Source organism: Podarcis filfolensis, assembly GCF_964270895.1.
Source record: "Podarcis filfolensis genome assembly, chromosome: 2".
Taxonomy (NCBI): domain Eukaryota; kingdom Metazoa; phylum Chordata; class Lepidosauria; order Squamata; family Lacertidae; genus Podarcis; species Podarcis filfolensis.
This window is the reverse complement of record NC_139605.1, coordinates 20,619,415-20,645,336: the sequence shown is the minus strand read 5'-3', so window position 1 is coordinate 20,645,336 and position 25,922 is coordinate 20,619,415. Positions and strand designations below refer to the sequence as shown.

Below are 25,922 nucleotides of genomic sequence, written 5' to 3'. Positions count from 1 at the left end.
GAGCTGCGCGCCGAGTAGACGCCCCTCGCCTTAAAGCGGACGACGGAGGGGACGGGAGGGGTAGGAGGCGGGGGAGGGACCAGAAAGGGGGAAAGAGCGATGAGGGTGCCAGGGGCCTCAGTGCCGGATTTAAGCATAAGATAAACAAGCTATGGCTTAGGGCCCCACTCTCTTGGAGGCCCCCCAAAATATACTTCTTCTTAATTGTATTTCACTATTAATATACTACTTCATTGTATTTCAGTTCAACAATTACTTTGATAAAATACATATTTTGTCATGTGCAAATAGCTTTAGATACCTATTAGGTCCATAAATTGCCATATAGCATATATTCAACACTAAAAACAGTGACAATTTGTTGTTGACAAAGGACAGCTGGACATATAAAGGGCCCCATTACCATCAGTAGCTTAGGGCTGAGGGGCAGGTTGTCCGGCTCGCCTGCTCTTGCCCATCTCTAGTTCAAGGCCCCACTCCAATCCTACAGCTCTTCCCCCCCAACCTGGGACCCTCCAGAGGTTGTTAGATGCCAGTTCCCATCAGCTGCAACCAGCAGGGCTAGTGGTTAGGGATAGGTCTTGCAGTCCAGCATCATTTGGGGAGCCACAGGTTCCCCTTCCCTGGCATACTGTGCCCCCTCCCCCAAAAGAAGGTTAAACTCTGCTTCACCCCTACACACGGCATCCCTTTCTGCTCCTTTGTGCCGGCTCAGAAAAGCTTGCGGTACCAAGGAATTTAAGGACACCCCACCCCCCCCAGTGTTAATCTGGACACTTACTCCTAGGGCAGATGTGGCTGGGTCAACCTCCCAACAGCCAGACATACGGCTAACAGTCGCAGATTAATGGGAGTTGGTGTCCCACAACGAATGAGGAATCGTGCACAACCTTACAGACTAATAAGATTTTTCTCTAGTAGATATTCTAGCAAGAATAAGCAATCCCTTCTACAACTGTATATGCCATTACAGAACTATGAAATCACCTTTTTTGTTAGACAGCACTCTCCTCGCACACCCCTCCGTTGTAACCTGACATATTTCCGCAGTATATTTTTGTAAGCAGGCCATAGTTTCCAGTACAAGTCCCTTGCTTCTGGGCAAGCCTGACAGAGAGTCTAGGAAGCTTTGAAAGTATTACAGGAATCATTCCTAAAAGAAAGAAACACTACCTAGGCCAGGAAGAGTTGTTTCATAAAATATACAATGTTTTTATTCGAGAAGAATGGCGCGAACAAACCTTATGGGAAATTCCCAATCTCAATTAATCGCTCATCTTTATGTATTGTATTATAAAATAACCTTCTATAAAATACCTAGATTTCCATAACACGCTGGTTCAGAGAAAATCCCAAACTGTGCACACTGTTTTCATGAGTAGCAGGCAATATGCACATTGAGATTTGAAATGCCATTCTGTAGAGTAGATTGGTATTCTTTTTCAGTTGAAATGAACTCTAGTTTGGAGTGAAGGAAAAGCCAAGCAGCTATAGGCCTCTATCTGCAGCTTTGGTAAAATGCTGTAATATCCAATCAGCAGCTTGCATAGAGTTGCACCCCTTTTGAAACTTTATAGCTACTGGTAAAGGCTTGTGGCAGCCATGAAAAGATTTTTTTTTACTCACAGGAGTTCAGTTCAAAGAGGGAAAATCCTGCTATCACAAATTTAAAGCTGCATAGCCACAGTTTGAAAACTCACAGTTTGAAGCTACAGAAACATGCCTTTAAGGAAGAAAAAGTCCCTAATTTTCAGCTAATACAAAGTTATAGATAAATCTTAGAAGAGTTCTCATGATGGAGCAGCTGAAGAGCTCTCTAGGGTATGATTCAGTAGAAGAGCTTTCAGAATGGCACAAATCTTTTACAGCTATTGAGAGATCAGATCATATAATAAAGGAGGTTAACACCTGCTCTGTGCAGCAGTGCTGAACAAAGGAAACACTTTTGCAGACACAGAGTTTGTTCCAGGAATAAAGAATTCAGAGAATGATCAACACAGTGTTCCGCATCTCCCCAGCAAGTCCACAGTTATGAAACATGGAGCTGCATCTCAAGCAATCCTCACCATCCAAAACCTTTCCCTAGGCTTCAGCAAAGTTTCTCTTAAGAAATTCAGAGAAATAGCCCCAGCTTGGTTCACACAGAACTCCGCCCTTCCCCATGCATGTTAGCAATAGAAATAGTTTACAAGGAATCTTAATAGCAGTAATGCAGCTTGCTCATTCGAGATTTGTGCAAATATGTGAAATTCAGATGCAAAAACATAATTTGTATGAAATAATGTAAAATCTGTTCTGAATTCTCATTGAATTCAGTGGGACAGATAAGGGGATACAGGATTGCAACATTAATTTTATTTCCATTTGTACCCAATAGCCTTATTCAAGTGAAAAGGGATTCAGCAGTGGGGAGACCGGCAAGCTAATAAATAAGAATTGATTTCCAACAAAATCCCACAGCACAAAATGGAAAGTAGAAAGCACATTCTTTTATCACAAGCACATTTCCTCTCCTTTCTTGCAGAGTAGTTCCCCTAGAAAACAAAGGTAACTCACCTAGCAATATCACTCAGATGGGCTAATTGACTGTTTAAGCCGTTCCTGCTGTTAAATTATGCTGCTCTTTGCTGCCAGTGGCTACTAAAACTGTCTCTATTATCTGAAGTGACAACAGAAGCAGCTGTGGGCTCAGCAGACCAATCTGAGTCCACCTGAACTTGAAGCCAGTTCAATCAAAGGCTGAATATTTTAGTTTCACCGATACTATGCAGAAACATCACACCAGTTATGGCTGGAGAGAGGACTCTTAGCAGTCAATCACATGAAAGCAACCATTCTCTCCCAAACCTACAGTAAAGCTATTCTCTCTTGAAGAGTATCACATTATTGACAAACCAAAACTAGCCAGCTCACATGCCACACAGAGACCAGAAGTCAGTACAGAGAAATTAATAAACATGTCCAAGTTTGGTTTTTTGCTTGGTTGGCACCATTAACTACTTTTCCCCAGCTTGCTGAAGCAGAGCATTCAAGGCATCTAAGCCATATTTGTGGAACTAGGTGGTGCCTCCTTCCTGGTACTTTTAAAAAAATTACATGAAGGTTAGCTTCCTCCCCTTTGTCACAGGCTGCATTCACACCTTACATCTGAAGCACATGGCATCCCCCAGTGAATGCTGGGAAGTGTAGTTTACCCCTCATAAAGGTACAATTCTCAGCACTCTTTTAAAAACTACCATTCCCAGGATCCTTTGGGGGAGTTCATGGGCTTTAAATGTAAGGTATGTGCATAGTTTGCTAGAAAAGTATCAAATACACCTTCTCTCCAATATGGAGGAAAACCTGTATGGTCCATGTATGGGGACATATTTATACTACTACTGGCATTATATCACTCCGTTTCTCCTCTCTTCTACAATGGGAATAACCATGGCCTACCTCCTAGGATTGTTGTGAGATCACGTTAAGTGTGTGCAGCTGGGTACTGCTGCTGCAAGGCTGAAAACAAGAAACCAGCTCCCTAAAATACAAGCTTGCAATAGCCCATTATGTGGGTCAGAGGTGGCTCTGGTGCAAGTTTAGCTTTCCTGCGGAGCTCAGAGAGGCTTTTGCCATCCTAACCCACCACGCTCCGTTGGCCCCGGTGTCTGTTGCGTGTGCCCGAGGGGACGATTGCCACGAGGCTTCCGGCAGGTGCTTCACCCAAGAGGGAGAGGGCCCAGCCTGCCTCCATCTCTTACGGCCCCGCACCCCAGGGACCAGGCCGGGCTGTGCCAAGCCTGCAAAGGAAAAGCACAGGCTGCTTTAATATCCCCATGTGCTTGCTGACAACCTCCCACTCCACAGCACCAACAACCGGCCCTTAAGGTGGCACGGGCCAGCAGCAGCAGCAGCAGGTGACACAACTTCGGCTGCCATCCCTCCAGCAGAGCGAGACGCCGCCGCTGCTCGGCTTCCTCCGGCCAAGCTTCCCGTGGCGCGCGGGTTTTGCATTTCCTACTCTCTTTTGCAGCAGCGACCTTGCTCATCCAGCACCCGTCGCGCGTGGGTTGCTTGGTTGGGGGGCGCGCACAGCGCGACCCGCGCGGCTTTCCGAGCCAACCCTCCTCCAGCCCACCTTAACAAGGGCCTAGGCTTGCTAACTTTGCGGCTAGACCTCGGTGTTTGTACACACTGCAGAAAATGTGCAGGACTTTAAAGGTGCAGCGACCCTCCCGCATCCAGCCTTTCTTTCTGGGCGGAGAGGAGGAGGCGGCGGGCGAGTCACCCGGGGAAGAGGGAGCGAGCGATGGCCCGGGATCAGGCCTCTCCGATCAGGGCCAAAGGTGAACCGAGGGAGGGAGAGAGAGAAGGATCCCTAGCTTCGTGCGCAACGGCGGCTCTTACGCGCGCGGACCCCGCGATGGCGCAGCCGGTGTCGTGTGCTTTGCTCCGTTCCAAGCGGGCAAGGCGAGGGCGGAGAGCCGGGAAGCGATCCGCATTTCCCAGAAGCAAGCGCCGCAATGGGTACTGCGAGCCAGACAGGCCTTGACAGCGGAGGGCGGGCTCGATTTGGGGCTTGGCGAGGAGGAGAGGGAGAAAGCCGGAATGGTGCAGCCGAAAGGGCACCGCGCGGCTGCGTTGGGTTGCAAATCAAGCGCTTGAAACGGTTGCCTTTTGCAGAGCCGGAAGGAGCGTTCCTGCCTTTGTCATTGATAAAAGGGCTTGCGGGGGAAAGGGGGGGCGGCCCTTACGGACACCAGGAATTGCTGGCATCCGTTGATCTAAAGAGACAATGGCGTGCACCTCCCGGGCTGAAGCCAAAGCGCTGCGCTAGCAGCACCAAAGTGACCTCTGCAAGGGTGCAAGTCTGGGTGGGGGGTGTGTATGGAGGTCCTGGGCTGCCCAGGCGACAAGACGCGCCGATGCGGTCCAAAGGAAAGCAGAGCAGAGCACCAGCTTGGCTGCAGGAATCGCCAACCCGTTTAGGGATTTATGTAGGGTTTATTCCATAGGGTTCCCCCCCCCTCCAGAAGATGTCCCGCAAGGCAGAGGAGGTTTAGGATCAGAGTCTGCCTTCTCCTAGATGGGCTATCTTCCCAGGTTGACAGGCCCCATCTGCCCCTCACTTCCCACCTGGTTTAGCCAGCAAAGCTGTTTGCTGGTTGTGTCACAGGCTGACAGCTTTTAGGAGTCACAGGTGAGAGCTGAGTGCAAGGTAGGGACCCACTTCCTCCCCTCTGTCCCCCAAGATTGTTTCTGCTACCCCCCCCCCCATACTCTAGATCGCTGAAATTTCTGTTCAGCTGCTCACTGCTGTGGTTTACTTTTGTTGCCATCGGTAGTAAATTCAAATAACTGGCAAATCAAGTCCATCTCCCAACACAGTTGGTATTCTGCCATCTTCCTTCTCTTCTATCAGTTCAGTTAATTTATCTATTTCTGCCCGTTTTGAATATTTTAATAGCACCTCTCAGTCCGTGGGGATTTGTTGGCATTTCCGTTTTCTAGCCCACATAATTTTTACGAAGAATTTCAGGTATCTAGATCTAAATCATGGAGGACGGGGCTGTACCTCCACAGTTGAGGGCAGTATGCTCCTGAATGCCAGATGCTGGGAATCACAAGCGGGTCGAATTCTGTTGCATTCAGGTCCTGCTTTCAAGCTGCTCAAAGGCCTCTGGTTGGCCACTGAGAACAGGATGGTGACGAGGTGGGACCCTGGATGGATGGAGCAGGCTTGTCTTACGCCCTCAATGTTCATTTTGTTTAATTTAACAAAATCAACACGGGGCCAAAACTCAAGGTTCTAAAGATAAAATGGGGAGTTGCAGGGGGAATAATCTGTGCCACCTGGCACTCCTTATAGGGTTGCCATATTTTGAAGAGCAAAAAAGAGGACACGTTTGCCGACTTCTGCTTTTAATTATGGATTGCTGCGACACAACTCTCATTTTACATATCCATGAAAAAAGAGGATGTGTCCTGGAAAAAGAGGACATATGGCCAACAAATGTCCTCCCTTGTAAAAGCAGAGCTACGAGGTCAGACCTTGGCTGCCTTCTTTTACAAACACTATTGAAAGCAACACTGGTTGAAAGAGTGGTCTGATTTAAAATACCGATGAGAAAGGCTCTCTCCCCCATTGCCCATTTCTGATCCATTGTTATTGAAGTGCAAGGCAACTCTCAGATGGAGATAAAATGCGGACATAATAATAATAATAATTTATTATTTATACGCCGCCCATCTGGCTGGGCTTCCCCAGCCACTCTGGGCGGCTTCCAACAAAATATTAAAATACAGTAATGCATCAAACATTAAAAGCTTCCCTAAACAGGGCTGCCTTCAGATGTCTTCTAAAAGTCTGGTAGTTGTTGTTCTCTTTGACATCTGGTGGGAGGGCGTTCCACAGGGCAGGTGCCACTACCGAGAAGGCCCTCTACCTGGTTCCCTGTAACTTGGCTTCCTGCAGTGAGGGAACTGCCAGAAGGAAAGACTGCCAGGAGGGATGGGAGCTGGAAATAATCTCTGAAGGAGATGAGGACAACTCTTAAAAAATCATTCATACCTTTAGCCCCATCTAAGTGTGGCTGGTAGCCTCTTCCTTAGTCCTAAACATACAACCCAGCTAGAAGCTTACTTCTGTGGGAAACTGTGGCTTGAGGAGGTGTGGAGAGGCCCAGAATCGGATGTGGCTTATCTGGCCATCAGGACTCTCTCCACGACATGCCCCCCTCTCCAAACACACCCGTCAGGTGCGTGGCGAGCACCAAGAAATTGAAGGGGAAGAATCATAATTCTAGTTTGCAGCCCCAGTTCAGAAAGGCAATAAATATTGTTTGAACCTGCAGATTCAAATCAGTGTACACAAACACACACGCACACACACACACACACACACACACACACACACACCCTTGCATGCAATAGCCAATAACACGGGAAAACATAAAGAGGCTCCCTTTTATTGATGTGATGGATCTGAAACCAGGATGCATGTTAAGGCAACTGTGCTGGTGCTGCATGCAACCATCACCCCCTGCCATGCAGGGGAAGAAAGTGACTCCTGAGCAACTTGGGGCAAGGTGAGAAACCGCCTGCAGATGCATCATCACACTTTCCCAGGATCCTCCTTCAGAGTCACCGTCCGGTTGAACACAAGCTGCGGGGGGAAAGCAAGCGACATTAGCAAGAGTCCTTTGCCAGCCAAGTTCTTCCTCCCCATCACCTCCCATTTTAGTGAGTGGCTTTTCTCTCTAATTGGACCTTGAGGCCTTACAGGAACCGTTAAGAGATAGAAGGAAGCTCAAAGGCAGGTTCTGGGGAACATTTGGCCTTCCGGACGTTGCTGAACGACTCCCATCAACTGTAGCAAGAGTGGCAACATTGGGGCATTGGGAGTTGTAGTTCAGCAACACCTGGAAAGTCAAAAGTTCCCTGTCAACACAGGGTCTCTACTGGTATATCATCCCTGGCAGGAGGCCCCATTGGACCTCTGGCTGAAAACCTCTATCAAAGGAGAAAGTCTGACATCTTCCAAAGCAGTCTGTTTGTTTCACCGCCCAACCGCTCATCCTGTCAAGAAGTTATCCCTCATGTGCAGCTGAATTTTCCTTTCCTTCCCATTTGAACGGGGGCGGGGCGGGGGGGGAACCCTTCCAGGTTTTTGCACCTTTTGGGAACTGACCTTTGCACCCGTGCTGTCAGGATCGACTGAGAAATAGCCAAGGCGTTCAAACTGGAATTTGGTAAAAGGCTTGGCCCCACACACAGACCTGTCCACCAGAGCCTCCTCAATCACAGAGAGTGAGTTCTGGAATGGGAGAGAGAACAGAGAGAGAGAAAGATGGAAAGGAGGGGACAAGGAAGACTAAAACAAGGCAACAGAACTTCTCACAGATGGGCGGGCCAAAGAGTCTTTAGCCCCGCTGATTAAAATAAGCAACAGTACTTTTCTCTACTCACCAGAGACACCCCACCCAGAAGGCAAAGTGAGGTGATCACCTCAGGAAACGGGATCCACTGAGACAGCAGATCCGGCCTCCAAGGAATGCGCTACCTGCTGCTGCCAAGGTGGCAGTGACGGCGTGCTCCTGTGAGACCAGATCTGCCGCCTCCTTGGAAGCCCCCCACCGTGCTGCCTCTACAGCAGTTTTTTCCTTCTGCCCTTGTTCCCAATGTAGATCTTCACTCATCCCTTCTTCCCTGGCCCGGAATGGGGGCGGGCACCATTTTGCAGTTCGCCTCAGGTGCCGAAGTGTATTGGGCCGGCCCTGCTACTCACAGGTGCAGCGCATGAACTCTTGTGGTTACCCGCCTTCACCAATTTTTGCATGGCTTGCTTGGGAGGAGATGCCCAGGTTGGCAGGCGCACCCTGATCCGCACGCTCCAATTCACTTATATAGGTAAAGGTAAAGGGACCCCTGACTATTAGGTCCAGTCGTGACCGACTCTGGGGTTGCGGTGCTCATCTCGCTTTCTTGGCCGAGGGAGCTGGCGTATAGCTTCCGGGTCATGTGGCCAGCATGACTAAGCCGCTTCTGGCGAACCAGAGCAGCGCACGGAAACGCCATTTACCTTCCCGCCGGAGCGGTACCTATTTATCTACTTGCACTTTGACGTGCTTTCGAACTGCTAGGTTGGCAGGAGCAGGGACCGAGCAACGGGAGCGGATTTTTCCTTGCCTTGTCTGAACCACCGACCTTCCAATCAGCAAGTCCTAGGCTCTGTGGTTTAACCCACAGCGCCACCTGCATCCCTTAATTCACTTATACCTCCTACCAAATTGCACGCCCACACACAGAAGGTGTTGGCCTAGCAGGAACCACCTTACAAAACTCCTTAGCAAGGTGTAAATTGTTAGTACAATGAGATGCTTCCCTGGCAGTTTCTTTGTGCATTGTTAACCTCACCTTTTAATAATAAAAACGTCAATTTCTAATATTTTATTCCCTCTCATTCCTCTCCTTTAATATTGTCATATTATATAATGGAATGTGATGCCTTCTTGTTCTTGCAATTTTCTATTTTTCCATTAAAAAAAAAAAAATTGAGTACCCCCTGCTTCTCAAGCCACACCATTTATTTCTCCCAACATAGCTCCACCTCTTCCTCCTCCCGCCTTCTGTCTTCCCTAGTCCAAGGCATTAATAATAATAAAACACTCTTCTGGGCTCAGCACTCACAGGATTGACATCACTCAGGAAACCCTGTGGCACCTCTGCGGGGTCTTCGGGGTTCTTGTGCAGGAACCTGCAAGCCAAAAAATGGTTTATAGTCACATTGAGGATGAGGTTTGGCTGCCGGAACAGAAGACAAGAGGCTTCTGGTGCACAGGGCGGCCAATGGCACTCTCGTATCCTAAGCATGGCTCTTCCAGATGCGCTCTGTAGGCCCTGGGGAACGAGCCAAGTCCTTCTTGGGCTCGATGTTACTTCTACCCATGGTGCCAAGTCTACTCACTGAATGGAGAAAGCTGGGCAATGCAGACAGCCAGCCTCACAGAAGGTCCAGCCCATGTTCAATGAGCTCATCTCAACCCTGACTTGGCAGGAAGCAACAGCAAAACTGTTATCTCGGGGAGAAACTCCTCTTTTGTAATGGGGCAGCTGACAAACTTGATGTAAACTCCCCCATTAGCTACTAAGCCGATGGAGCGGAGACACTTTGCTGTAGGTCGGGAGGCAATTAGCCTTGCCGGTTTGGGTTTTCTCTGCCAAGTTTAGTGCCGGAAGTCTTATTTTGCCAATCTATGAAGATCTGCACTGGTTTCCAGTTCATTTCCAGGTGCTTGTTTTAACTTTGAAAGCCCTACATATCTTTGGGCCCAGCGCCCTCCAAGACTGCCCTACTTCCCTATGAATCTGTCTGAATATCAAGGATAAAACATGACGACCATCTTCAGAGGCCCTACATAGGGTGTGTGGGTGTGTTTTCCAGTATTAGGCTTCTTTCAGCCGTAGCATCTGGAACACCTCCCCCCTCCTTCCCCTGGAGACTTCTGAGGCACTGAGCTGAAGTCTTTCTGGTGCCAGATGGCTTTCTTTTTGCCTAGATTACCCAGAATTCCACAGGAATTCTGCACGGTTTAAACCTGACTTTTACTATGGCCGAGTACAGATTAGTGAATCTTGGTTTAATAAAGCTACGTCTGCGTAGTTGCTTCGCTGCTCCCGTCACGCAACTGAGCAAACAACCAGGAATCCATAGCTAACTGTAGTCAGAACTGGGAAATGGTAGCTAATGTCTTCCAAGCAAGCTGGAATCTGAAGCCATGGTTTAAAATTGGCCTGTGGTTCCTGGCTTGTTCAGAACCATGGTTTCCCAGTTTGAAAGTAACAGGAAACTATGGTTAGCTATGGCTTCTTGGCTTATTTTGCTACCCCTGCAAATGGAGAAGCAAACCAGCCATGTACAGGTTCCTGAAGCTCCAAACATGGCTGGCAGCTCTGCTGTCTCTGTTTTTATGAGTTTTAGAACTATTTTAGTTATTTGAGCTGCTTCGAAAGAATAGTCCTAAGAGCAGCGTACAAATTCCCTAAGGAAACAAGTAAATTGGAACGGTATAATCAATTTCCCCAGAACCATCCCCCCCCCCTTTCGGGTATAGTTATAAGTTTGATTAAAACAGATGGTGTTTCAAGATAAACTCAAAAAGTGTTGGTACCTAGCTCTGTCAACCTGCCTTTGAATACATAACACCACTATGCAATGCTTGAATATATAGCATCTGTGAGCTGAACCCAGGGGAGGAGAGAGACAAGATAAGGAAGTGGCTTTGACCCCTGTTGCCTATACTTCTTCCCAGGAATAAGAAGATCCAAGGTCAAGAGGCACGTGGGGAGCCTTCTCAAACAACAGAGTTGCAAAGATGAAGCGATCCTAATACTCACAGTCGCTCATACTGTCGAACCTCACACACGAGAGGATTTGACACCCAGTGGATAAAGGCTTTGGGCTTCTCTGCTGCCTCCGACTTTGTACAGGTCACCTCTAGCTCTTTCACACGTCCATTGGTGTCCTAGGCAAGGAGATGAAGGTCAGTTCCATGCGGCCACCCAGCCACTTTGCCATCATGCTTCGGGCATCTAGCTCCTCTCCAAAAACACTCCCTTGCAATGTGGAGCAGATTGCCTTCCTCATCTCTTCTGCTCAGTGCAGAAGAAGGGAATGAATTTGCAACGACCAGCTCACTTGCTCTCGCATGAGCCCAGACCCCAAATCCATGCCTGTATCTCCCTAAAAGTTCGTTGCAGTTCCATTTAACTGACTGGCGCTAGCTTATCTGGCCAGTTGCAGAGAAGTCGACAAATTATTTCCCACACTCTGCCACATAATCGAGAGACGTTTTGGTTGTTTCTTCATATCAGAGAGAAAGAAAAAGGATTCTATGGCTGCTCAACAACTGCAGGATGACATCCCCCCCCAAAAAAAGTTGATTCAGAGCTGATCTGCCACACATATAAGCTATTTCAACAGGACACAGAAGAAACTAGGAACTTACAAATATAAAATGCTTCAAGACACTATTCATCAAAATCACAGTCCAACAGGAACCAAAAGCAAAATTATCAGGCCACAAAAATATATCAAACACCAGAAAATGTTTGGACATACAATGCTTTCTTTTAAAAACATTGGGTGAGGGCTGGGGGGGGGGGGGACTCCAATAAACAGACTTGGGCTCGGCAGAATTTCATTTAGAAAAATGTATAGGGTCACCACAGAGAAGGCCCTGCTGTGCTCTTGCAGATAACTCCTCATAGTAATAGTACTGGTTTATGCAACTGCATAAAGGTAAAAGGTAAAGGTACCCCTGCCCGTGCGGGCCAGTCGTGTCCGACTCTAGGGTTGTGCGCTCATCTCACTTAAGAGGCCGGGAGCCAGCGCTGTCCGGAGACACTTCTGGGTCACATGGCCAGCGTGACGAAGCTGCTCTGGCGAGCCAGCACCAGCTCAGCACACGGAAACGCCGTTTACCTTCCCGCTATAAAGCGGTACCTATTTATCTACTTGCACTTAGGGGTGCTTTCGAACTGCTAGGTGGGCAGGAGCTGGGACCGAGAGACGGGAGCTCACCCCGCCGCGGGGATTCGAACCGCCGACCATGCGATCGGCAAGCCCTAGGCGCTGAGGTTTTACCCACAGCGCCACCCGCGTCCCATGCAACTGCATAGGCAGCAGCAAAATGGATTTCCCCCTCTTTTACTCCAATCTCGGGGGCGAAATATTCAAATGGAGAATGTAACCTAGGAACAGGATGTTGGGGCAGATGGGCTTAATCACACAGTGCCTGCAGCAACTTTGGGTAGTACTAGCCTTAGCGAGAGAGATACAACTTAAGCTTCAGAAATCACTGGAGGAGAGCCAAGGAACTGGTGTATGTGTGTTATTTTGTTTTCTTCTACTGCAAGCAACCTCAAGGCTTATTTGATCAAAAGGCAGGTGTGAGATCTGTTCTTTAAAAAAAGAACTAGATTTCACCGCTTGCTTGTGCAGACAGACAAAAACCACTAAGCAGGTAGCGAATTGGGAGAAAGACCTAGCAGAGCCACAGCTGGAGTCTTACAGAGCTGTAAGCATAGCTGCTGGAATGGTCCATGAGGCTGATCTAAGCTGAGTGCCACAGCTGATGTTTTCTTTTATGGGAAGCTCTTAGGCCCTGATCTACAGGGATAGCTGCAGAGCTGCGGTAAGAGGGCTGTAAGGAGATGCCACGGCAGACTCACCTTAATTATGCTCTGGACAGCAATGACGTAGCCTGTGTGCCTTAAACCCACTGGCTGGCCGGGTGCCAGGCGCTTGTATCCTTTCTCTGGCACCTGCCAGGGAAGAGATACCAACGTCAGTCGAGACCAAACAAGGGGAATCAAATCACTTCAATCCGCTGGCACATGGATGTAAAAACGTTCTGTACTAAATTGCCAGTTCTTATGGGGCCAGGCACCTCCCTCATAGCAAGGATCTGCAACGTAGCTCCCCGTAGTTATTCTCAGAGATCCCCATAATAACAATAATAATAATTTATTATTTATACCCCGCCCACCTGGCTGGGTTTCCCCAGCCACTCTGGGCAGCTCCCAACATCATCACCATCATAAATTTTATTTATATCCCGCCCTCCCCAGGCTCAGGGCGGCTAACACCAGGTATAAAAACAATTGATTAAAATACAACTTAAAAACAAGGTTAAAATAGAACATTAAAATGCAGCCTCATTTCAGTAGAAACTCAAGTCAAAAAATTTTTGGGGATGAAAACGTCAAATCTTCACCAAGGCCAGCTATGCAGACTGGTCCCACGTGGGCCAGAAAAAAGCCAGGGAAGTCCCCAAATAGGAGTTCCATCACAGAAAGAGAAAGGAAAAAGGAATGAGGGGAAGAGGAAGTTGATTCCAAGCCAAAGGCCAGGCGGAACAACTCAGTCTTACAAGCCCTGCGGAAAGAATATTAAAAACACGACAGAACATCAAACATTAAAAACTGTCCTAAGCAGGGCTGCCTTCAGATGTCTTCTAAAAGCCAAATACTTGTTTATTTCCTTGACATCTGACGGGAGGGCGTTTCACAGGGCAGGAGCCACTACCAAGAAGGCCCTCTGCCTGGTTCCCTGTAACCTCACTTGCAGGGAGGGAACTGCCAGAAGGCCTCAGAGCTGGACCTCAGTGCCCGGGCTGAATGATGGTGGTGGAGATGCTTCTTCAGAAGCATCACTCACAGGGCATGGCGGCCTCAGCCAGAACAGCACAGCTAGCAATCAGCTGGGCATCTGAACTCTTTGCCCACAGCTCCAATGCTCTGTATGGGCAGATCCTGTCATAGCTCAGGAGTCACCAATCACAGGAAGGGGGCAGAGTTAGGGCTCCTGGTGAAATTTGGCCCAGGTGATGACCTGGTTAACGTGCCTGCAGAATGTAGCCTGGTGTGGGCGGTCAGACAACAGCCCTTAGTACAAGTGGGCATGGATATTCCAGATGAAAAAGGCAAACAATTTGCTTCCAGTTTAAGAGACTGTCAAATGAAGCTCAGACAGAAAACAAGAGGAGAGGGAAAGGTGTGCCCTTAGAAGACTGTGAGGCGGGTGAAAATAAGCCTCATTATAATGTGTTTGCATGACAAAACATACTTTTTAATAATATAACCGTGTGTGTATACAAACACTCAGGAACATATAAATGTATAACATTTATATTGGGCAGTGAAGTGATTTTTTATATTTTTTATCTCACATGTAGTATTGTTGGATGAACATCTTCCAAAGTAAGATAGGTGCCTATTAAAAGCTGCCAATCTGTCCAAGCACAGAGCAAAGGGCATGGATCTGGGGTTCAGCTTATCTCCCACCAGGCGTAGTTTTGGCAGGAAAGCCAACCTACATGAACAGGGCCCCTTTGGGTACCACGAGACGTGTTCTTGTGTGCATGGTTCTAATTTTTAAAATCTGTATTTTTAAAAGATGCAGAGATGGTCCAGGCCAGTAGAAGTGGCCACAAGGTGGACTTCTAATACAAACAGCCAATGACAGATTCAAAAGACACTCTCCGAGTCAGAGGAGCCGGCGCTACCCAGAGAAGTGAATTAATCTGCAGTGCAGCCATGGCTGCCATCCAGAGAATGCAAAAGCCACACAAAATTGCTGGAAAAAAGAAAAGGTGGAACCGCAAATGACAGTGGTGACTGCCAAGACCACCAGGAACTATGGGCAACTTGAAAATACAGACCTTAAAACACCCTCCCATAAAGTGGAGACAGCAAAGTCCCTTTAAAATAAGAGCCTTTGTGCTGGTGCATTTTCCAAACCCCGCTTTCTAGCAAGGAAGAGATGATGCCTCATCTGCTCCAGAGTCCTACAGCAGGATGAAGCACGCCCAGCTGGCATCCGGTTGAGGCGCCCACCATTTTTGCAGCACCCCATTCTGTGCCCCCAGCGCCACAAATATCAGCTTTCTTCTCTTCCTTAACGCATTGCCTCTCCCTCCCACCTACAGGCTCACCTCCCGGAAGTCACTCTGCTCAATATAGACGGTTGGCTGGAAGGGGACTTTGTGGAAACCTTTGGTCTCATCAGCGGGGAAATTGGGTACGTCGATTTCTAAGGTCTGTAAGGAAGAAAGGAAGGATTGATGCACACTTGACAGGGGTGCTAAGAGAGGCCTAGATTTTACAGGGAGGTGGGCAAGGTAGCAAGCCACCCAGCCCCCACACTGCAAAGGCCGCAGGCTTACTTTGTGCGGTGCGGGAAAATTGACGATGGTCACGCACAGTGGTTCCAGCACGGCCATGACCCGGGGCGCCTGTTCGTTCAGCACCTCCCGCACACAGGCTTCCAGCATATGAGGCTCCATTGTGCACTGGGCGACTGTCACGCCCACCTGTCAAGAAGAGGTTGGAGTGAGCCAAGCAACAGGGAAAGGCCAACCTACCAGCTCCAAGCAAGAGGTGGGGAACATGTTCTCTCTCCAAGGCAGCCTTTCTCAACCTGTCGGTCCCCAGATGTTGCTGAACTACAACTCCCATCGCCCCTAGCTAGCAAGGCCAGAGCTCAGGGATGATGGGAGTTGTAGTCCAACAACTTCTGGGAACCCACAGGTTGAGAACCACTGCTCCAAGGGCTGAACTCCCTTTGGGGAAAGTGGTCCCCAGGGGAATTGGGGGGGCCTACACACTTGTGGTGGGAGGTGCCAAAAGACGCACACCCCATTCGCTCACAAACTTTCCTCTGCTCGGCTTCCACACAGAGACAGGAAACTGAAAAGAAAGGGATCTGAGGACATGGGAATAAATCTCTTCTTGAATGATCAGCTCACTGAGCAGAGGAACGGCAGCGGGAAGGAGGCACGGCTTGGAGGGGGTGCGGGGCAGTCTCGATTAAGAAGTCTGACAAGACGGATTAGGCCCACGGAGCAGGGGTTCTTCATCCCGGCTCTAAGGGGAAGATGACCGCCCTGTAGCTCAGTGGCAGAGCATCTGCTATGCATTCAGAAGGCCCAGGCTTCAATCCCCGGCAGTGTTGGGTAAGACTCACTGCCTGAAGCCCTGGAGAGACACCACCAATCAGGGCAGACAATACTGAGCTAGACGGACCAATGGCCTGACTCAGTTTAAGGGAGGCTCCTATGCCAACACCTAGGCCGTTTTCAGGGGCCACAATCCCAATCTCTCCAATGCCCATACGGCTCCAGGGAGATGACACTTTTCCCTGCTGCCTCTGGAGGCATGGAGACAGGGGGTGTGCCCTGTGGCTGCTTAACAGGAATCCAAAAGGTTCCTTATGTTAGGATATTTCCGTTCCACCTTAAAAGGGTGCAGGATGTTTGTATAACACCCTGCGTAAGTTCCTGTCTCACAGGATGTTTATGCTATATGTTCCTTTCGATTTTGCCTGTCTTGCCTGAGCAGTCGGAGGAGATGGTCATGATTTCTTTGTTCTGACCAATGCCTAATAAACTGTAAATATGCAGTTCTGCTCTCATGCTGTGCAACTTCTGTTGTGTGAATTCTGCTGAAAGAGTGTGCTCTAAGCCAGAGGCTTAGTGTCGCTGAATTGCTGATATTGCCTGACTACGGGAGGTCGATGGATCGTCCGGCATCCGAGCTTGGGGCTCAGATGGACTCTATCTCCCTGGCAGTATCCCAACAACAGGTTTCGGGCCCAGATTCACGGCACTTGCAGGAGAGTAAGACTGCGCCGGACTGCTAAGGTATGTTGGAAAAGCGAAAGCAGGGGCTTTTCTGTTTGCCGCGGAAGACGTCTTTGATGTCCGGCTAAACTAATTGGCCTGGGAGCCGAGCCAGAGGCATCGTGATTTATGAGCTGCCGAGATAGGACGTCTCAACAGGCTCACGGCTGATGTTAAGAGGTGGAATGGAGTTTTTCCAAGCCTCTGAAGCTGCTGAGTGTCCTAAATTAAATCGGGACAATTATGAGACCTGGGCAAGATGGTGTGAGAGTTTGCTGCGTCAGTTTGGAGTCTGGCATACTGTATTTGAGCCCACTCCAGTTCCTCGGACAGAGAAATGGCAGGGTCAGGATTCGAAGGCCATGGATATTATTGTCTTATCCGTCTCTCTGGAGGAAATAAAGACGCTTGCTGGAAATCTCACGGCACGTGACATGTGGGATGCTTTGAAAAAGGCCCACCAGCCAATAATCCCAGCCCAGTGTTTGAATGCATCGGAGGTCCTGGCTGTTTCCCAGAATGCGAGTGAATGCAGAGATGCCGAGGGCACCGGTTGCAAGCTGCAGGGGGAGCTGACTGTGATGTCATCCCAGGCAGCATTCCAGCCTCCAGGGGGAGCCAAGGAGTCGGCAGCTGAGAGCTCTGTTTCTCGTGAGAACCAAGGTCAGAGCCTATGCAAAGGCCGGAAGACCAGACGTAAACAGAGCAAGATGTTTCCAGATGGCCCGAAGCAGAAGGGGAGTGGAACGCCAGTGGAAAACAAGGCTATGTTTGCTGGCACAGCTCCACCAAAGGCTAAAGGCACGTCTGATGGCCAGGAGCAGGGGGGCAAGTTGCAAAAGCCCACGCCAGTGGAAAACAAGGCTTTGTTTGCTGGCACAGCTTCACCAAAGGCTAAAGGCAAGTCTGATGGCCAGGAGCAGGGGGGCAAGCTGCAAAAGCCCACGCCAGTGGAAAACAAGGGTTTGTTTGCTGGCACTGCTTCACCGAAAGCCAAGGCAGGTTTATTGTGGATTCAGGATGCACGCGACATATCACCAAAGACCGCCATCTGTTCATCTCCTTCACACCTCAAGATGGAGAGATCCACCTGGCTGATGGAAGGACTTTGCAAGCTGCGGGAGTTGGGACTGTGAAACTTGCAAGTTTGCGTACTACCATCAGAGATGTACTTTTTGTTCCAGGAGCTGCGGACAATTTGCTTAGTGTCCCACAGCTCAATGGGCGTGGTTTTGAAATTACCTTCAAGAGGACTGTCTGTGTCATCAGAAAAGGCAAAGAGGACATTTTGCATGCAAAGTTGTTGGATGGTTTGTTCTGTCTAACTTATGATGATGTTCCTGTTATATCTAATGCTGATACTTGTTGTGTTGCACAAACTAACAAGGTTCTTCATGCAGGTTGCATTCATGATGCACATCGAAGATTTTGTCACCTCTCTTGGCAAGCGCTAGCCAAGATGCCTGAGTTGGTTGAAGGTTTGGACATCAAACCTTGCAAGTTTCACATGAAATGTGTATCTTGTGCAGAGAACAAAGTGAAGGTTGCTCCAAAAGGCAAGGAGTCTAGCAGGCAGGCTTCCAAACCCTACCAGCTAGTTCATGCAGACCTGGTCGGCCCTCTAGCGCCCTCTTTGGGAGGAGCAAGGTACTTCATGGTTCTAATTGATTCTTTTTCCAGGTACATTCATGTGTTTATGCTCGAGCAGAAATCGCAAGCATTTCCTAAGTTCAAGGCATTCTGTGCTTGGTTGGAGAATGCTCATGGTAAACGTATTGGCTGTCTGTTTACTGATCGAGGCGGGGAATTCACTTCTCAGCAGTTTGAAGCTTTCCTGACTGAGAAGGGAATCCAGCATGACTTGTCAACGCCTAGATCACCATGGATGAATGGGCTTGCGGAGAGAGCAAATCAAACGTTGCTGCAAGGAATAAAAACCTTGTTGCATGATGCCAACCTCCCTGAGAAGTTTTGGGGGGAAGCTCTCTCGAATTTTGTTTATACTTTTAATCGCAGACTGTCATCACCTATTGGCTGCACTCCCTATGAGAAAATGTTTGGTAAGCAGCCTAATGTCAAACACATGAGAATCTTTGGTTCTGACATGTGGGTACACACCCCACAAAGCAACAAGCTTGGGAAGCGTGGGGCACATGGTTTGTTCATGGGGTACGATAAAGGTGCATACAGAGTATGGATGACTAACTCAAAATCCATAAAGTTCACAAGGAGTGTTGAGTACAATCCTAAATGGGGGGAAAATGTGGGAATTTTCCAGAGTTACCCAGAGGAGGATGAAGGTGATGTGAAGAAAGCAGATCATGCTGAGAAAGCTGAGGAAACTGAGGATGATGATGATGATGATGATCAGAGTTCGGATTCCAGTTCAGTGGGCGGCGCTGCTGCTGCTGTCAGTGACAGTGATGACACAGCAGACTACAAGAGCGCAAAGGCCTCAGTCAGACCATCTGATGCGTCTGACAATGAACTGGAAGAACCACTGTTCACCATTGGTCACTTTTCTCCTAAGAAAGAGGAGATGAGTCCAGAAGACTTGCGTCTGGTTCGCAGGTCTGAAAGGGCGACCAAAGGCAAACCTCCAAAGAGATTTGCTGATGAGTTTGCTAAGATGGCAACTGCTGTTCTTAGTAGCTCAGAGAAGGTGTGGGAACCTTCAAGCTTCAAAGAGGTCCAGGAGTTAACCTCTAAAGATGCTGAGCCTTGGCTTAATGCCATGAAGGCTGAAGTTGATTCCTTGAATAGGAACCAAACTTGGGAACTGGTACCGGTAGTCCCAGGAATGAGACTGGTTGGCAGCAAATGGGTCTTCAAGGCCAAGACAGACCAGAATGGCAAGGTTGTCAGACACAAAGCCAGATTGGTTGCCAGAGGTTTTTCACAGGTACCAGGGCAGGATTACCACGAGACCTACTCACCCACGGTCAAATATGAGAGCATTCGGCTGATGCTCAAGATCGCTGCGGAGGAGAAACTGCATGTTTCCCATCATGACATAAATACAGCTTTTTTGTACGGGATTTTGAACGAGCAGCTGTACATGCTTCCACCTGACGGGATGCAGATACAGAAGGGAATGGTCTGTAAACTGCGGAAATCCTTGTATGGTCTCAAGCAGAGTGCCAGGTGTTGGAACACAAAACTCACTGAAACGTTGCTTTCTCTAGGTTTTCACCAGGGCAAAGCTGATCCGTGTGTGTTTGTCAAGGAGGAGGGGCAAAACAAACTGTATTGTTTATGTTTTGTTGATGATCTTCTGATGTTTTGGAAGAATCAGGCTTTCTACCAAAGCTCCCTAGCTCAGCTGAAGGAGCACTTTGACATGAAGGATCTTGGTGAGGTATCCAACTATCTTTCTCTGCAGGTGGAGAGGGACCAAGCAGGTAATTTTCTGGTACACCAAACACAGAAAATTGCTGATGTATTAACCAGGTTGAATTTGGTTGATGCAAACCCAGCAGACACACCGATGGTGACAGGTTACCAGGTAGACAGTACTGCTGAAGCGTTTTCTGACACAACGCTGTACAGATGCATTCTAGGCAAGTTGAATTTCATTGCTAGATGTTCAAGACCTGACATTGCTGTAAGCACTAACCTGCTTAGCAGACATGCTAACAATCCTACTGTTCAGGATTGGAAAGCTCTGAAGCGCATAGCCCGGTACTTGAAAGGGACTATGCACTACAGGCTGAGGTTCACCAGTCAGAAGACTGGAGGTCTTGAAATCTTTGCAGATGCAAGTTTTGGAAGTGACACCACGGATGGTACAAGCACTTCTGGAGTATGCTACATGTACAACCACTGCCTGTTTGACTGGTTGTGCAAAAAGCAGACGACAGTTAGCCTAAGTTCCTGTGAAGCAGAACTCAATGCTCTGTCATTTTCACTCATGGATTGTGAATGGTTGATGCAACTGTTTAAGGACATTGGGGTTTCTGTGAAATGTCCTATACAAGTGTATCAGGACAATAGATCTTGTTTGGCTTTGCTGAACTCGGAGAGTTGCAAGCAAAGGACCAAGTACTTGCAGATTAAGCTACATCGTGCAAGAGAGTGTATTCAGAAAGGACTTATTCAGGTGTCCTACATGCCAGGAAATGAAATTCCTGCTGATCTGTTGTCTAAGGTTGTTAACAGAGAACAACTGAAGGTTTACGCACAAAGGTTGCAATTGGGTTGAACCACAGGTACTACAGGTTACACGGAAAGGGGGAGGATGTTAGGATATTTCCGTTCCACCTTAAAAGGGTGCAGGATGTTTGTATAACACCCTGCGTAAGTTCCTGTCTCACAGGATGTTTATGCTATATGTTCCTTTCGATTTTGCCTGTCTTGCCTGAGCAGTCGGAGGAGATGGTCATGATTTCTTTGTTCTGACCAATGCCTAATAAACTGTAAATATGCAGTTCTGCTCTCATGCTGTGCAACTTCTGTTGTGTGAATTCTGCTGAAAGAGTGTGCTCTAAGCCAGAGGCTTAGTGTCGCTGAATTGCTGATATTGCCTGACTACGGGAGGTCGATGGATCGTCCGGCATCCGAGCTTGGGGCTCAGATGGACTCTATCTCCCTGGCAGTATCCCAACACCTTAGTCAGGTCCACATTGAAGCCATGTAACTGAGGAGCACCTCCCCAACAAAGTTGCTGGGGGTGCACCCTGCTGCGCACGCCATGCTCCAAAGGAAAAAGTGGCGCGTAAGCTCCATGATATGCAAGCAAAACCCGGAACAGGGCCTGAACTCTGTACCCAGCACCCCATGGCATTTAGGCACCCACGCTTTCCCCTTGGCCGAGCTGCACCGAACCCCAAAGGACATGTCTTTACCCTGGCACAGAAGTTGTTGATTGCCTCTGCTGGGAAGCCTCGGCGCCGCAGAGCTGTCAGCGTAAAGAGTCGTGGGTCATCCCAGTCCCTGGAATGGCAATGGCAGCAGTGAGTGGCAAGAGGCAGAAAGAGGCCTTGCTCCAAAACACACCTGCCTAGTTCCTTCCCAGCATGCCATGCACGCATCCCCTCCCCCCCCCACCTGGGACTACAGCACTGAAGTGAAATAGTGCCTTGTTCACCAACCAAGGGACTAAGGCCGCTTGGATGGGTGGGTTTGAAGTATGCATGTGCTCGATTCTCCTATAAGCCACTTTGAGGATCATTACATCAAAAGGTGGGATTATAGATCTTCTAAAATGTCTGAGACCGCCAGAGGGAGAGGACGCAGCAGCAAAGGACCCCTCCATCCAGCTGAATTACTGCCTTCTTAGGCACATGTGAAGGGCTTTGGTGTTCAGAAAGCCCTCTAGGTGTTCTTGGACTGTTATTCCCACCAGCCTCAGCCAACACGGCTAAATGGCAAGGGATTATGGGAGTTGTAGTCCAACGACGTCTGCAGGCACCTGGTTCCACACCATACCAGGAAGGGTATTACAAAAGCCCTTTCCGCTGTTCTAACAAAACTTCACAGACTGAGGCACTGGGCCATTCAAGGAGGGACATGAATCCAGGGCTGTGGGGAGGGGCAGCATTAAGGTCTGGGAACAACTTTGGGGATGGATCACAGATTTTGCCCAGAGATGGGTAAAAAGAAGCTCATTCAGGGTATATTGCAAGTGGACTGTCCCATAAAATTACTTGGGAGCCTCATGTTCCTGTTAGGGATCTGAAGCCGAATATATTTCGTGAATTACCTTGGCAGTGGTGTTTTGCCCTGAAAGGTGGCATACAAGTAGTAGTAGTAGTAATAGTAATAATAATAATAATAATAATAATAATAATAATAATAATAACAACAATAATAATAATAATAATAATTATTATTATTATTATTATTATTTTAAAAAACAAACTCTGTTCCTCACCTGACAGCCCCTGAATCTACCAGGCGAATGATCTTGCGTTTGGAGACCACTGTGTAGAGGAGATTGAGGCGCCCGTACTCCCACTGCACGGGGCAGTAGACATCCAGGGCGTTGCACAGCCAGAAATAGGAGGAGCGTCTGCCAAGAGAGAGAAGAGCAGCAGCTGTCAGAGCAGCACTGGGGAACTTTCTCCAGTCCGGGGGCCACATTCCGTGCTGGGCAACCTTCCGAGGGCCGTGCGGCGGACGATGCCGACGGCAAAACCCGTCACAGGAACACGCGAAGCATTTTCCTTCAGTCTGCTTTCTACACTGGCACACAGCTTTCCCTGTCCTCCTTACATGCAGCCAAGAGGTTTTATTGGAGTTCAACAAGGGGGGGGGGGAGGGGGAAGAGTCAAGGAAATTACAAAGCTTGGATAGTGAGGGGTATGGCCAGAGGTGAGTCCTGAGGGCTGGACAAAAAAAAGTTTTGAGGCGGTCACATTGGTTCCTGGGCCTAAGACTCCACACCCCTGTGACAGGTCATTTATAACAGGAAAAAGCAGATCGATTCCTGTCAAGAGGCTGACGTCGGCTACCTGCTTGTGACTATCTAGCTTCGCAGAATTTGTTTGGCTTTTGGGACTCCTGTTTTTGAGCAAAATAATTATGCGCAGTCAGGATGAGAGCAGGACAGAGACCCAGTCACAGGGGACCTACTAAAATCCTGCTGCATGGTCAAGGCAGAAAATCCAGAGGCAGAGTGCCCCTGACAGACAGCCGACTATCTGACCTCTGTTCAAAGGCCTCCACTGAAGGAGTGGTCACTAGTTCCACCGCTGAACTCATCCTCAAGAAGTTTCCCCTAGCATCCAATTCAAATCTTCCCTTCTCTAACTTAGATCTAGTTTTCACCTTTGCCATGAGGGCCAGAAGCTTGCGTTCCACTAGAGGTAAAACCAGAATCCTCAGGATAGGATACCCAAGTGGCAGATTCTGCCCCTGTACAGATGAGGAGTCTACATCCATAGAAACCCAAGCCTCCTAAATCTGGGATTCTATTTCTCCACATAGGATAAGGGATTCAGGCCTGTGCTTGCTCCCCACAACAGGAGAGTGTCTCAGCCACTTCCCAGTCAAGCAAGGAACTCTGTGCCTCTTACCTGGCCTGGAACTCTTTGGTACAGAGCGAGTGAGTGATGTTCTCTATGGAGTCACAGAGGCAGTGTGTGTAGTCGTAGGTGGGATAGATGCACCTGGAACCCAGGGTAGAGCTGTAAGGTCAAGAGCTCCAGAACCAGCCCACCTCTATGCAGCTCAACTCTTTTTCCACCCACAGCCTACCCAGCCATCAACCCCATCCCTCAAAATGCTCTTGCAGATCCACCGCACTACCATAGCATGTGCCCTTGCTTTTAAGTCTGGTTGGGGGAGAGGCCAGCCTTCCAACCTGAGGAGAGCAAGGGTTCAAACACTGCAGATTGTGGACAAGATGGACTGTTTCAAGAGGTGGCAGAAAGACGTATCTAGATTTGTCTGGCAGGGCAAAAAGCCCAGAATAAAATTTAAGATATTAACTGATGCAAAAGAAAGAGGGGGGCTTGCCCTGCCAGACTTAAAACTGTATTATGAATCAGCAGCTTTTTGCTGGCTGAAAAACTGGCTACTTCTTGAGAACACAGACATTTTGGATCTGGAAGGGTTTAACAATAGGTTTGGTTGGCATGCATATATATGGTATGACAAGGTAAAAATTCACAAAGTTTTCAAAAACCATATTGTTAGGAAAGCACTATATAATGTTTGGATTCGGTATAAAGATTTGTTGGAAAACAAAACCCCTAGGTGGTTGTCACCAATGGAAGCTAAGGAAGTGAAAAAACTTAATATGGAATCTAAATGGCCAAAATACTGGGAAATCATAGAACAAGAGGAGGGAGATAGTAAAAGCACAACTTCAGGCAATACCAATGAGACGGAAACATGGAAGGTGCCTAAAGAAGCCAGGGTGGCTATCTAAAGAACTTTTAACTGAGTTAAGATTAAAAAAGGATGTGTACAAAAAATGGAAAAGGGGGGAAACCACCAAAGAGGAATTCAAACAAATAGCCAGCACGTGTAGACACAAAGTCAGAAAAGCTAAAGCACAGAATGAACTCAGGCTTGCTAGAGAGGTTAAAAGCAACAAAAAAGGCTTTTATGGGTATGTTCGTAGCAAAAGGAAGAACAAAGAAACAGTGGGGTCACTCAGAGGAGAAGATGGTGAAATGCAAACAGGGGACACAGAAAGGGCTGAACTCCTCAATGCCTTCTTTGCCTCAGTCTTCTCCGATAAAGAAAACAATGCCCGACCTGAAGAATTTGGAGCAAATGATTCAGCAGAGGAAACACAGCCCAGAATAACTAAGGAGATAGTACAAGAATACTTGGCTAGTCTAGATGTATTCAAGTCTCCAGGGCCAGATGAACTGCATCCAAGAGTATTAAAAGAACTGGCAGATGTGATCTCAGAACCACTGGCAGTCATCTTTGAGAATTCCTGGAGAACAGGCGAAGTCCCGGCAGACTGGAGGAGGGCAAATGTTGTCCCTATTTTCAAAAAGGGGAAAAGAGAGGACCCAAATAATTACCGCCCAGTCAGTCTGACATCAATACCAGGGAAGATTCTGGAGCAGATCATTAAGCAAACAGTCTGTGAGCACCTAGAAAGGAATGCTGTGATCACCAATAGTCAGCATGGATTTCTGAAAAATAAGTCATGTCAGACTAACCTGATCTCGTTTTTTGACAGAATTACAAGCCTGGTAGATGAAGGGAATGCAGTGGATGTAGCCTACCTTGATTTCAGCAAGGCATTTGACAAGGTGCCCCATGATATTCTTGTAAAGAAGCTGGTAAAATGCGGTCTTGACTATGCTACCACTCAGTGGATTTGTAACTGGCTGACTGACCGAACCCAAAGGGTGCTCATCAATGGTTCCTCTTCATCCTGGAGAAGAGTGACTAGTGGGGTGCCACAGGGTTCTGTCTTGGGCCCGGTCTTATTCAACATCTTTATCAACGACTTGGATGATGGACTCAAGGGCATCCTGATCAAATTTGCAGATGACACCAAACTGGGAGGGGTGGCTAACACCCCAGAGGACAGGATCACACTTCAAAACGACCTTGACAGATTAGAGAACTGGGCCAAAACAAACAAGATGAATTTTAACAGGGAGAAATGTAAAGTATTGCACTTGGGCAAAAAAAATGAGAGGCACAAATACAAGATGGGTGACACCTGGCTTGAGAGCACTACATGTGAAAAGGATCTAGGAGTCTTGGTTGACCACAAACTTGACATGAGCCAACAGTGTGACGCGGCAGCTAAAAAAGCCAATGCAATTCTGGGCTGCATCAATAGGA

The 25,922-nt window shown here is 48.2% G+C and overlaps 1 protein-coding gene across 1 annotated transcript in view; it reads right to left on the bottom strand.

The window, feature by feature from the left end:
* Positions 1 to 6,931: 6,931 nt before the first annotated feature.
* QARS1 (glutaminyl-tRNA synthetase 1) overlaps positions 6,932 to 25,922 on the bottom strand; it is a 40,877-nt gene continuing 21,886 nt past the window's right edge. Inside the window, exons 15-24 of the mRNA XM_083600857.1 lie at positions 23,678 to 23,770; positions 22,534 to 22,671; positions 21,506 to 21,593; positions 15,207 to 15,353; positions 14,976 to 15,080; positions 12,712 to 12,804; positions 10,876 to 11,003; positions 9,169 to 9,235; positions 7,670 to 7,795; positions 6,932 to 7,144 (exon numbers count right to left, since the gene is read on the bottom strand). Coding sequence (XP_083456983.1) covers positions 7,094 to 7,144; positions 7,670 to 7,795; positions 9,169 to 9,235; positions 10,876 to 11,003; positions 12,712 to 12,804; positions 14,976 to 15,080; positions 15,207 to 15,353; positions 21,506 to 21,593; positions 22,534 to 22,671; positions 23,678 to 23,770 — 1,036 coding nt within the window. The 3' untranslated portion in view covers positions 6,932 to 7,093. The remainder of the gene's footprint in view (positions 7,145 to 7,669; positions 7,796 to 9,168; positions 9,236 to 10,875; positions 11,004 to 12,711; positions 12,805 to 14,975; positions 15,081 to 15,206; positions 15,354 to 21,505; positions 21,594 to 22,533; positions 22,672 to 23,677; positions 23,771 to 25,922) is intronic.